This window comes from Anolis sagrei, chromosome 2, assembly GCF_037176765.1.
Source record: "Anolis sagrei isolate rAnoSag1 chromosome 2, rAnoSag1.mat, whole genome shotgun sequence".
NCBI lineage: Eukaryota > Metazoa > Chordata > Lepidosauria > Squamata > Dactyloidae > Anolis > Anolis sagrei.
The window spans coordinates 71,084,065-71,098,222 of NC_090022.1; the positions used below are offsets into that span (position 1 = coordinate 71,084,065).

The 14,158-nt window shown below is 36.6% G+C and overlaps 1 protein-coding gene across 8 annotated transcripts in view; it reads right to left on the reverse strand.

Annotated features, from left to right (window-relative positions):
* Nucleotides 1-14,158, reverse strand: part of DOCK3 (dedicator of cytokinesis 3) — a 217,072-nt gene that overhangs the window by 13,628 nt on the left and 189,286 nt on the right. For 4 of the 8 annotated variants that reach the window (XM_060765801.2, XM_060765800.2, XM_060765802.2 and 1 more), the window contains 7 exons: nt 13,940-14,119; nt 11,710-11,793; nt 9,563-9,679; nt 8,639-8,760; nt 8,051-8,186; nt 6,862-6,943; nt 1,365-1,517 (listed from right to left, as the gene is read on the reverse strand). In XM_060765801.2, coding sequence (XP_060621784.2) covers nt 1,365-1,517; nt 6,862-6,943; nt 8,051-8,186; nt 8,639-8,760; nt 9,563-9,679; nt 11,710-11,793; nt 13,940-14,119 — 874 coding nt within the window. The remainder of the gene's footprint in view (nt 1-1,364; nt 1,518-6,861; nt 6,944-8,050; nt 8,187-8,638; nt 8,761-9,562; nt 9,680-11,709; nt 11,794-13,939; nt 14,120-14,158) is intronic. The other 4 variants (XM_060765806.2, XM_060765804.2, XM_060765805.2 and 1 more) reach the window with 1 other exon arrangement.

A 14,158-nucleotide genomic window follows, 5' to 3' on the forward strand; every position in this document is an offset into this window, starting at 1 on the left:
AGGCTGGAGTCTAATGCACACTTACTTGGCAATGCACACCACTAAACACAGTGAGATGCACTGAGTAAACACAGCGGATTGTGCTGGAAGTATCACAGTGCTCAGATTTGTAAATAATTTGACTGTAGCCCAAATGTGAATTGATTCATTCAGCTTTGCTGGATCCTTCTGAGAGCTAATTTTAAGTACAAATCTTGGCATTTAAATGTTTTTGTATTGTGCAGATTAAACGGCTGTGACTTGCTGTCAAGGCAACAAAAAAGGAAACTCCACATAGAATAGAAAGAATGACTTGACATCTCCCACTGCGAGTTACACAGAGGGGGGAGCTGCTTTCAAAGGCACAAGACGCTTACAGTAAGTGTGCATGCATGCGTGTGTGCATTTGTTTCAGATATGTCTAAGGTTTTTGCATTTTTGCTCAGGTTGAAAAGAAAATAGTGATTTCAATTTACAAAATTAATACATTTAGAAAGAATGTCTCTTTTTCACACTTTATTATATTCATACAACAAAGACATTAGTGGAAGGAAGCCTAAATTGTCCCTAGCCCTATTAACAATAGGAATATTTTACCCTAATCCTGTGATTCAGAAAAAACTGTTGGTATTCTGAACTCAACTCCCAAATATATGGGTTTGACCATATATGAGATCAGCAATTTAGATGTGGCTAATATACTCAAGAAAGTAGGAAGATGCAAGTGATTCTTGGATTTACAGTATTTGCTAATATGATTAACTAAAGTGGCTTTCTACAGATAAATAAATAATAGAATTCCAAGATTTGTCTTTGTACACATGTATCCATACTATTTCAGAAAACGGGATAAGGCATGTTGTTTTTGAACTTCTTTAGTGTAATATTTTAGTATTAGGCTAATTATATTACATTTATGTACAATATGGTTTTCTACTGTAAGTGACATAATTTTTTTTGGGTGTTATCCACTATAATTTTTATACTTTACAAGAAAGAGACATAAGTGGGAGATTTCTTGTATTCAAAATCTAGTTGGGTCTCAACTATTTTTGATGTCTATTCATCAAAACATTAAGAATACTGGAGATTTATCTAGAAATTAAGGCGCTGACTGAAACCAAGCCAATGCCTGGCAACAGCCAGATAATTTTTCACTTTTAATCTACCTGTGAACCTTGAAAAAAATGTGTTCATCACCATTCATTAAATCAAGGTTCTATTATAACTCCCCAAATCACTATAGAACCTTTCAGTGCTAAATAAGGTCAGTGAAACACACTGGTAAAGGTGGCAGACATCATGACCGACGGGTACCTCTGCTGGCAATCTCAACAGAAAGGCCAAGGACGGAGTGGGTCATGGAGACCAATCTATCCTCTCACCTCTAGAGGTGGTCCCTCCAGGACAGAGATGAGGCACATTGGTGGGGGCAGTGTGGGGAAGCTTGCACTGCTGCCGCCCATGATGTATCTGCTCTGTGGGTAAATAGAGGGCTTCAGCCTCCAGTGTTGTCAATCCAGCACCTTTCATCAGCACTAAATTAAAAAGAATATGAATAAATACAAAAGGATTGAAGCATATTGGCAGAGCTTGGAATGTGACTTGTCCACTGCACCTTGCTTTAGCACCCATGCTCACCAATCTTTTATTTTTGCACAATAACAACCATTAAAATTAAATCTACACAAATAAACAAAACCACACTTTTTAGCACCGAGAAGCTTGGCTTCACTTAACAAATTTCATTCCACACTGAGGCTTCACAATTTGTTTTTACCTTAACATTATTGGAATTTCATGTTGTTTCTCATTTGTTTTGAGAAAACAGTCTGAGAATAAATGACAATATTTTGAAACTTATCAGAAACAGCAGGAATAAAAATCATAAGAAAATACAAAAGCGCAATGTTAAAATTGTTTTTGGTCATTTCATATTTTGTTGGTTAAGACATTGTTATCAGTGAGAAATTCTGTATGACATATCAACCGACTTCTCCTTAATATAGACCACCCCATTAATTTCTATGCATTGGGTATTTAAAACTTAGATTTTTTCATTCTTGCATATGAGAAGAAAACATTTCAAATGTTTTCTTCCCACTGAATAAGATTATGAGAATGTTTGCAATTTTATTTTGCATTTCAGGACTTTGAAAAAATGCTAAGTATTTTCTTGTCCTCCCAAAAATCTTGGCAGAATATACTTTTTTTAGCACACAGTAGGAATTAATCTTGACAGTGCCTGGCAATTTATTTTGCACATCAAGAAAACATTTCCGGTCAGCAGAAAGAAACTTTGTGAATATTCTTTCACATGCCTACAAAACACTACTGAATATTACCAAATAGGGAAAGCTACTAGGAAGTAAAGTAATAACTAAGAAAGATGGGCATCTGATGGCTGTGAATCACTACAGGTACCAACATATACTATACAATTTCCTCCCATTAATCCAATGAGCTGACATACTGGAGCTTAAACAATACATTCACACACCCATTTCCCCATCATTTATTCAGTTTAATTCACTCCATTTTATTTATTCCATTTATTAAGCTTTGATTATAACTGCTTTCACACTTTTGATAAGCAAAATTACTTATACATAGTACTGTGAGTTGCACCTCAATCCATCTGATAAATAAATTGCTGTATCTATACTACCTAGCAAAAACCTAAATAAATGAAGCATTGTGTGACTATGAAAAAAGAGACTCATTTGTAAAGAAAAACATTCTTATTATAACTGAGTGGGAAACATTGCTCACTAGTGAATCACAATTCCAGCCAAACTGCTTAGATATATCACCAGTAGTGATATATCTAAGCAGTTTGGCTGGAATTGTTATTTTCTGACTGCATATTGTACAGCAGCATATCTTGGCAATACAAAACTGCATATAACTTTTACACACACACACACACACACACGGAAACTGCAAAGTAATTAGTAGAATGCATTTGCATTTCAAAAAAGGCCAAGTCAGCCTATAGAATATATTCTTCAGTTAATTGGTATGCTGATTAAAATAATCCCAAAGCAGTAGTTCTTCAGTTACAACTAATTTGCAATGATGTGAAAGAATGCATAAAGGGAAAGCAGCTGGTAGATGTTTTCAGAAACTCCCCACCTCATCCACCCCATAAAATAAGGCAGTATTTGGACAAAAATTGAATTTAAAAATGACTCTACTGATTCAGAAGCAAGACAAGCATAAACAGTGACTGAGGGGAGGGATGGGAGATTTTTGTCTATTGTTTTCCACATCCCACTCACATCAAATCCTGTTTCAAAATGTACACAATTCTCCTTCAATAAACTATACCATATATCAGTCATCATATCTACATAATTTGACTTAAGATTGAAATAAATAAAGTAATGTGCCGTCCTGTTGGTATAGAAATTCAAAATACAAGATGGAAGGCAAAGGGGATGGTCAAGGAGGCAAAGCATAAAAACTTGAGGACATGGTAGAAGATTAGGCACCTTGAGTCCCCATGAGGAGAAAGGCAGGATATAAGTAAAGATTATAATAATATAATAATAGAAATCGAGGAAGAGACTAGAAGGAAGTGCAAGAAGGTGAGGATCATAGAGAGGAAGAATAGGGAAAGGAGAAGTGAAGGAGACAATAGGATTCTGGAAAGAGGTTGAAGATTATGGAGGGGTGGTGGATAACTCCTTTTCTCAGCTCTGCAGATTGTGAGTTTGTTTAGGATATATAATGATGGTTCAGAATACGATGGTATTTTGCCAAAACAACACTCCTTAGACAAAAATGTGAAACAGAAAGCTGTCGGCAACCAAAAGCTATGCTCAGGTTTATCAACTAAATTACAAAATTGCATGTATTTTGGAAAATAAACACAGCACATCTCATGGAATAAATGCATACATTTCTAAAACGTGTATAAAATGAACTCATTTGGAAAAATAAGAACAACAATGCAAACGTTCCTATGTGTTTTTATGTTACTTCCACCAAAGAACTAATCAACAAATTCATATGAAAACAGATTGGAAAAACATTGTTGCAGCAAGCAGGCTTGACAGAATTACCTGTAGCAGTGACTTCTGATTTTCCATTGAAACCCCAACACATAAAAATAGAATCGCAAACAGGAAGATATAAACAGACCTGGTCAGGTAAAGCCTGTAAATACTATTTCTCTGAGGTCAGACATAGTAATAATAATACAGTTGGGAAATTCACTTTGTGTTTCAAGATAAAAGTGATTATAATGATGATAGTAATAATAATATATTTTGGCATTCTTTTCCTAGATGGTTGAAACTTGTGATAGTGAATTTACATTAATTATTCCAATCATCCCTTGACATTCCCTAGGAGAGGTGGAGCTGATCAGATATTCATCAATATATAGAAAGCTATATATTTCCCAACTCTGATTTAAACTTTCTGGAATGCAATAAACATACCTTCCCTCCTTCCTTTCTATTCATTGCCATCTCTTCCTTCAGTTCTCTGCCCTCCTTCCATTGTAGTATTTCCTTGCCTGAACAAGAATGCTAATACCCCATGGACTTCAACTTAGCAAAAATCCTCCTCTTGACACACTCAGTTGAACTGCCATGCGGGGAAAGGACAGTTCACTCTAGTTAGTAGCACTGCTCCTAGCATGGCATTAAAATGAGAAATAATATTCATTGGCACCCATGGGAAGTCATTCTCTTTGCCTAGTTACTATGACGATTTGAGGAGCACTGCAACATGTGAGGGTAGGGGTAACTTAACTATTTACAATCCTTGAAAGTGATCCTTGCATGGCAATTTCTTTGAGAGAGAAAAATCTTCCATTGGCACCAACAGAAGCTCAGGGCCCTGGCCGATGCTCCATAAGCTGAAGTCTAGCAGTGTCTCTGTTGTTCAGTCTTTCTGTGTACATTTCCAACTGATGTCACCTAACTGCAAGAAGGCCCTGGCAGTTGAGTGTTTAAATTCAAATACCTTTGCTTGCTACACTTTACAGGCCAGAGAGAACCTTCTGGCCCTTTTTCATTTGTGTCATGCAATTTTGGGAAATTCTATCCTCTCAATGACTTTAAAAGTCAGGTATGATGTATACACTAAGTTGACAGAACAACAGTTACAAGTAGCGGTAGAACTACAGATGAAATACAATTTTATTATGATCCACCCCCCTAACTGCTACAAGTTTAATCAGGTATGTAGGACACCTATAGATACTTTCAAATTGAACTGAGATCCAGTGTGAGGGAATTCTTTAAGCCTTTCCTTCCAAGTCAATTATTAGTTCAAAAATGGGCCTCTGGCTGCTTTTCTACTCCATAAATAAAAAGATAGAGAGAAAAGTACAATGGCAATGACAGTTTCAAGTGGACAAATTGCAGGAATAGAATTATTCCACTTCCACAAATGAAATCTTTTAAAGCTTTTTTCCCCTTTCTATGACTAGTTCTGCATTTAGCTGACCAATTAATTTCCTTGCCTAGTGGTGGGTAGAGGTGGCTCTCCCTAATTAAAAGGGTTTTTTTTTAAAAAAAAGGCAGGTCTGCATCTGACTTTGCTTCTAGTATACAATAGCATTATGAGTAAGTTACGGAACAAATGAGGTGGTCATGGTGTCTCTGTGCCACATATTGGCTTGAATTCTGTTAGGAACATGCACACACATAAGTGGTCTGTATGCATTTTGATGCCCTTTTTTGGATGCCACAAGGGTTGGTATTCACTTTCTCAATTTGCAGCCCCTGTAGCATCTTCCTCCACTTTGCTGTAAAATGCTTGAAGCCACCTTACACAACTATTTCATGTGTTGCAGCTTAGAAGTAGGATCAGGGAAGCATCTGGCTATCTCCCCATCAATGATGATCTCAGTGGTGAGATATGTGCTGGTCCTCTGGGGAGGGGGGGGGGATGTCTCAGCCCTTATGTAATTATTGTGCATCTGGCTATGGGGAAAACTTCAAGGACCTTACAGTTAGAAAAGGGACAGTATGTAACTCAGCATGCCTATTCTGACTGGCAGATGCTCCCTAGAGTTTGAAACATAGTACTTTCTTCCCTGAAATGTGATAATTTTAAAAAACCAATTAAAAATAGAGGTGATACAGACTTAACTTGGTATATTTGCATGTGAATCATGCATTGTTTCCCTTAGCTATAATCACCCTCATTGTCTCACTGCTACTATATATATTTCAACTATTGTGGCATGGACTGAAAACATCCAAGGACAGTGCAGCTGTTGCTTTGTAGCACACACAAACTTCAACATTCATTTTAAGGATCTCTAGACAAAAAAGTAGCATTCATCTCTAGAAGGACTACTGCAAAAAAATAATCCTTGGGCACGTGAAAAGACAAAAACATCAGTATAGTATAACTACCTTTTACAAACCAGGAAGATGAGATAATGAAAATTCAGATATTTTCTTCTCTCCTGGCGCTCATTTGTAATGAAGATGAGTTAAATAATTTTGTATGCTTTATCTTTTTAATGCTAGAAATTCTTCTACTTTTATCTTGATGTACACATTCCTGGTATTTACTCTAGTCATCATTAGTTTCAGTATTATCTCTCAAATGGTTTGCCAAAGAAGTGAAAGTAATTAATATCTCTATTTGCATTTGTGAGCAGATAGGCTCAACCTTGGTGGAGGGAGGAAATCTCCCACTGGCAACACAGTGGTATATCCTTAGAAGGAATTTTATAGCAGACCAACCTGAACTGGAGAATGAAGAACATGTTTAAGAAAAAAAATCATAATTCTGATAATGACATTATTGCTCACTTCAGCAAGGGAATAATCTCAATACCATGTTTTAGAATATCAGAGGGAAATATCTTGGCGATTTGCCACAGATCTATTCAAAGCATCTCATTCTTACCTCGTGCACTCGGAGGCGCAGAATTGATCATCTGGGATGGTGCAGAATGGGTAGAGCTGAGGCTTGAGGTGGAAGGACTCGCCTTTGAACAAGACAAAACATGCAGTGTAAAGAGCTCCATACATTCAGCCTTAATGAGGACTTGATATGAATGACAGATATGGTCAGGGTCATAGACTGAGGGGTTTTGGTGTGATATTGTTGCTTGATTCCTATTACATATTATTTGCTTGGTTCATGTAATTTGCACCACATTCCAAATCACAATTATTAACTGAAAACATTCCCCACTCCCCCAAGAAACGCAGAACCAAGCTGCATTCTTGCATTTTTTTTCAAATGATAATCTGGTCAGTCATAAGGTCTGTGAACTCTCAGGAGGAAGCCCCTAAACCAGTATGGGAAATGCTAGTGTTTGTGAAACTGCAGAAGCCCACAGGAAATCCTGAAAGGCCTTTCTCCTATGATGCTTTTCCAACACTCAAAGGACATACAAAATAAAAGTCCCCCAAACAGAAGCATAGGGCAATTTCTACACATGTGTTGTGGGCATTTTCCAGACATTTGGGGGGCGGGGGGAGTGTTGGAGGACCATGAGGGTCAAAAGACCCCAGATAGAATTAGAACAGAGAGGATGCAAAACAGTGGCTTGCCTATGGCCTCAAACTGAGATTTTCCAATGTGCAACCCAAGTCTTCTAAACGTTATGCTACGATAGCTACCTCTACAGAAGCTTGTTAGCCAGATAGTAGATGAAATCTTATGCAGCCTATGGTTGTCCTGAATGTTGAACATTATGATATTTCACTGAGTCAAACTAGGACACATGGCCAACCAATATCAAAGTGAGGCTAAAATGGTATAAATTAACGAGTGTGAGAAAAAAGGTAGTAGGTAGTAGAGGTTGCAGCACTTTGCTTTTGCCTGAGCTTGATGGGAAAGGCAAGATTCTTTCCCTTTGAAATACAAACTATTTTGGCACTTTGGATTCAGTTTGCAGAAATTACAGCAAACCAGGGACGATAGGGAAAGTGGGAGGAAGAGAGGGAAACTGGGATATTTTTGAAGCAGCTGAAACAGTGGGAGGACAGAGGATCAATCAGGACTGCAACTATGAAATTGGGATATTTGGGTGGGCATTGATATTACATATTCTTTGCAATGGATTCTTGTTGTATTACAGCTTTACCTGCATATGGTACATGTCTTCTCCTGTTTCTCCAACAGAACTGTCTGTTAGTATAACAAGGTTTCCTGTTTCACTTGATGTATGAGAAGAAAGAGAAGATGACGAATGTCTTACTGTCCCCAGCATATTCAATGGGCTATAAAAAACATACAATAAAAATATCAAGTCATACTTTCCTTTCCTTTTATTTTGAAATGTATAAAAACTGCATTTCATTTAAGTATTAAGATATTTTCAGTTAACTCCACTTAATCAAAATTTGGTCAATTTTTAAGTTTGCTGTGAAGAGGTGAAATAATAGAGTGTAGCAGGAAAACCATCCTTATTTTTCATATCAGCTGAACGGTAAAATGATGCAGAACTAAATAATGATTCTTGCATCTAACCTATATTTAAATATTAAATATTTATATCAAATATCACTAAATATTTATATCAAATATTTTTTATGTTGGCTTCATTTTCCTGTGATATTAATCATCATTTGTATCCAGTGGAAAAATCAGTTATTTTACCTAAACCTCACCAGAAAATGTGGTCAGCAAACTGTTCACTCGGTAGAGATGTTAAAAAAACAAGAACACATACCTGTGTCGATGCACCAATTTGATGCTCTCTGGGCTCATTGGGCTGTGTGATACCAGCATACTGCTGCGTGGTGTGCTGGGACCAGAGCATGCTGGACTCAGTTTATCCAAAGCAGGCAATTCCTGTAATAGATATTAAATACTATGTGTTAATTTGTATATAGAAAGGAATATAAACATTGTTTATGAAATAACATTGCACACGATTTAAAAATGGATCTGTCTTCTCTTTGAAAACTGACTGTATGTTTGGTGATTTTTCAAAGTCTAAGAACAAGCATGTGAGATACAGGTTAAAAGATACTTATTTTGAAATGCATTGAAAAATAATAGAGATAACTCTGATACTTTCATTTTAATGGTTCTTATTCTTTTCAGTGAGGATTTTCAAAAGACCAGGTTATGAATATAGGACTAATGACAATGCAGAAGAGTCATCAGCCCACTATTTTCTGTTTTATATGTTGACTGAAAGCTGGCCTTTAGAAGGTATTCCCTAAATCATGTAGTGACATTTCCTTACATGCATTATTATTTCCTGGAGTGATTCCTAATAAATAATGAACCATACATACACAAACAAAAATGAATAGAATAATTAGCTGTGAATATTCTCAAATGAAGGAAGTTGCTAAGTTCACATGGCTGGTCTGGATGCAGACCTTCATACAATATGGATTTCTGTTACTGTATTATCTCTGCTCTTCTATTATAAGTTTAAAAACACATTTTATTTATTACTCTTTTTATACAACATAGTAGCTGAAGGCAGAACTATGTATTATGAACTGCTCTGTGATTCCTCCGAGGTATTAAAATACTCCTAAGAGAATACAGCTGCTGAGGCAGAAAAAGAAAAACTGTTGTGATCTATTAAATGTTGTGATCGATTAAAAAACAACCCAAAGCTTGGTAATCAACTTACATGGTATAAACTGGATCGCATCATCTGGAATTGGTCAATCAACTTCTTATGCAGGGGCCGCATCTCTGGATGGACAAACTTCTCATGCACTGCCAGACCAACTCCTAGGATATGTACCTGTTTTTTAAAAATAAAACCAGGTTTATATATTCAACTTTAAAAAGATATAAATAACACTTTCCACTCATGGTTTTTCAGTATGTGTAATTCAGTTGCCAATATTTACTTATGATATGATACCTAAACTATTCATATCAAAAAGATCAGGAGTAGTGTACAAGAAGTCAGAACACAAATAAACAACATACATTAGAAAAAGTATTTGGAATTTGATTTTCAGTCAAGAAATGCCTGTCTAAAAACAAAAGTCTGCAATAGACAAGATACAATATGGCTTTCTCGGTTAGAAAGGGATTGTATAAGATGAGAGATGCTAAACTGTATTTCTCTAATAAGAAGCATTCTCTCAAGAGGAAGTCTAATGTCTCCTCTTTGTCAACATTTTCATGGTAAGTGCTCAATGTATCATTCTTTGGGTTCGTGAAAGAAGCGAACATCCTCTAGCTTCTATATAGCTTCTATGCAAAGTGAACATCCTCTAGCTTCTGTACAGTTAGGGGCTGCCAGCATCACGCATTTGCCAAAAGGAGCCGCAACAGATTCAGATTTGTCAGTTTTATAGCATTGTATGAAAAAGGTAGTGTTCCTGAAATTGCTACCTGACAGATCTCCTGGAGGGAAAGGACTTAAGGAAGGAAATTTGGCAACTGCTTTGTCTGAATGGCTTTAACTGGCTTCGGCACCATGGCAAGACCCTGTTCTAGGAAAACACATGCCTTCATCTTTCTGCCGGTGGTGCACTGATAAATTGTCCAACCCAAAAAAGCAGGAAAAAAAGAAAGAAAATAGGTTCTCGATGAACCTTGTCTCCAATGTGCAAATATTTAATGTCTTATTGATGTCTAGGTTATGCTAGAGCAGAGGTCCTCAAACTTTTTAAACAGAGGGCCAGGTCACAGTCCCTCAAATTGTTGGAGGGTCGGATTATAATTTCAAAACAACATGAATGAATTCCTATGCACACTGCACATATCTTTTTTGTAGTGCAAAAAAAAACACGTAAAAACAATGCAATAATTAAAATGAAGAACAATTTCAACAAAAATAAAATTATTAGTATTTCAATGGGAAGTGTGGGCCTACTTTTGGCTGATGAGATAGGATTGTTGTTGTGTGCTTTCAAGTCATTTCAGACTTAGGTTGACCCTGAGTGAGGGCCGGGTAAATGACCTTGGAGGGCCACATCCGGCCCCCGGGCCATAGTTTGAGGACCCCTGTGCTAGAGTTTTCCAGATGGATGCAAAGTTTTTATTTAGTGTGCAAAGAGGAATTGCCTTATGTACAATGTATAGGTCCAAGATAATCATTATACAAAGTCTTTCTGGAAGGAATAAAGGCGATTTTGAAAAGCCAGAGCAGATTTATTATTTATTATTATTTACAGTATTTATATACCGCCTTTCCCACCCCTGGGGGGACTCAAAGCAGATTCCAGAAACCCTTCTCTCTGATGTCACTGCTATTAGAAAGACAACTTATGCATACAACAAGACAATAAAATATTTACAAATGGTTCAAAATGAGGTTTTACAAGTGCTTTAAATACTAGGATATTTTCTAAGGAAAAATGAAATTACAAAAGAAAAAGTGATTACCCATGTCATGTGTATATTGAATTTGAGACTGAAAGGAAGGAAAGGCAGGTAAAAATTACAGCTTGCTGAAAAATCTCACTGAGTGCTTTAAAACAGTGCTATTTACATACTTACTTACTTCATTTCTATCCTGCCTTTCTCCCAATAGGGACTCAAGGCAGCTAACAACAACATGACACACAGTCTGTATGGCATCAGCTGCCAGCCTGCGGCAATCTTTCAAGAAAGAAAGAAATGCCAGGTGATAATATGGAATAAATATGGTACTGGTCTCTAGCATATTGAAGGGCAGGGGAATTCCCACTATCCCATATAATGAAATTTCACAACTGTGCTGATTTGACTAAAACTACTTTACTTTGCTCAATAGCACATATGATTGAAGAAATATCCTTTATTCTTTTATTTTTTTAAATAAAAATACAGGGATACCTGCTCATGCATCAGCTCTTTCAGCTGTGTGATTTTTTCTGCATCTCCAGGGTGAGTGGTGATATATTCTCTGTCAAAAAAGGCCTGGGGAAGAAAGAAGTTTCTTTCATTTAGGAAGTCAGTAAAGTGTTAATTATCATCATATGAAAAAAGAGAAGGATCTAATAGTGTTGTTAATAAATTGAGAGACACAGAAACACAATTTACTTATTATCTTCTAATACTCTGGAATATATGTAGATCCCAGCTTTAATTGCCTAGGCAATTGATTTTGAAACTTGGGAACCACTGTAGCCACAACATAGGGCATACTTAGAGCTTTTTATCAACAGTTATTATTTTTCACTGCTTCAACTCTTCAACTTCTACTTCCTAATTCTTTTATTTAACAAGATACTATAACAGGAGGTGATGATGGTAGCACAATCCTCCTTAGCTATGTGATTTGACTGTGGCCCCAAAATCCTACTTATAAATCAAAGGCATTTCCTTCTTAGACATATTTAGTGGCGTAAATAACCTAAAGATACCAGATCTACTCTGATCTTGAAAGCGCAACAGGATCAGCCCCAGTTAATACTTGGATGGCAGACCCCTAAGGAATATCACATGCCGTAGACTATATTTCGGAGGATGGAACTGGCCAAACCACCTCTGAGGACTCCTTGCCTAAAACCTTATGGAATTAATGGGGCCACCAAGTCACATGCACACAGGCACAGAGCTTCGTGCTCTTTTTTCCAAGAGCAAAGAGAGCATACATTTGATCTGAATTCCCATGAAAACGTTAAGCATCATTCAGTTCTTGTGGGTTTTTTCGGGCTATATGGCCATGTTCTAGAGGCATTTCTCCTGACGTTTCGCCTGCATCTATGGCAAGCATCCTCAGAGGTGAGGTCTTAAGCATCATTATCACACTACTCTTTCAGACCTTTTCCTGAATTTGTTATAGTTCCTGTCGCCCCCCCCCCCCCCCGGAGCCCAGATCATTTGTGAAAAATGAGGAAAATTCATAAATTAGAATATAGAAACTGTATCTGAGGATGCATGGGCTTCTTTCTAGGTTACACATGACCTTGAAATGTAGATCAAATTTTAATGTGTTTTTTCCAGTGTAGATCTTTAACTAGTACCTGGCCAACAAAACTGGAATAGATATCCCTTTAAGCCTATGAATATGTTAAAATTTAGTGAGAAATTAGATACTTCTTTAGTGGTTATCACAATCTACTCCAGGGCATATTTTTGAAGATATGCATAGCATTAGCAAGGGAATCAGTTTCAATTTGTGATTAGATAAAGACATTTCTATTGCAGCACTATATTATTTTAGTGTTTCACAAGTTTAACCACAAGTGAAACTTTAAAAATAAAAATATTACTTTTACATACCTCAAATTATTTTCATATACCTATGACTACTTGTTTAACGGTGGAGAAATCCCCCAAAGATTTATAGCTGTTCAAAATGTAGGTGTATCTTTATGGGAATTGCACCAGTGGAAGAAACTGGCACAAGTGTATGAAGTATCCGTAGATGCTATGAGAGCAAGAATGGCCTGTAAAAGGTTACATTACTGTGTACAGAATAAATGCAGAAGAGCAACCAGGCTACTGATATGTTAAGCATTTGAGAGATAAGTTGAGATCCCAGCTAAAACTTACGGTAATAAAAACTTAATTTGTAAAAATAATTGGACTGTCAGTTCCCCCTCTTTTCCCCTTTTGTTTCCAAGCCAGGGTAAGCAAGGAGTTTATTTAACTGTTCTGGGAACTTTTAGAAGGATTAAAGGCATGTTTACAGCTATGGCTGTTCCACCCACACAAAACTTTACTTCAGCATTGGGAATTTCTGAGGCTTCTGTGGTAATTCACCCTGAACATGGACCTTCCAGAGAAGATAGAACTATAAACTTTCCTCTCTGCAGTCCATCTTCTTTGTCAATTCATCATTATTACATTCATTAAAGTCTTTTTTCATGTGAGTGGCTTGAGCTAATATTTACTATCTGAAAGTGAATGTAATGAGTTTTGAGTGAATCAAAACAAAATTGAGATAATTTCTAATTTTAATTATTTTATTGTAATGATTTTAATTAATTCAACTTCATTATGAAACTCTAACATAATTTCCTGTGTTGTTACATGTAAATATTCAACAGAGTAGAAAAATATAAAGAGATACTGATGATTATGATAATGACAATGACGATGCTAAGCCTCAATTTACCTCCTGATAGCGTGCAATACCACCATTCACAGCTGCATCGATGACTCCATTCAGGCACATACTCAGTAGATTGATATTTCCATGCATTTGTTTGTGTTGGTACTGGCTTATCAGTGTCCTTAGTTCCTGGTTCTTGTTCTCCACAACCTGAATGGCATTTTCCAAAGGACTTACTTCAACCTACAAGACCAACAGAATATCCTTCAGTGTCATCCAGAT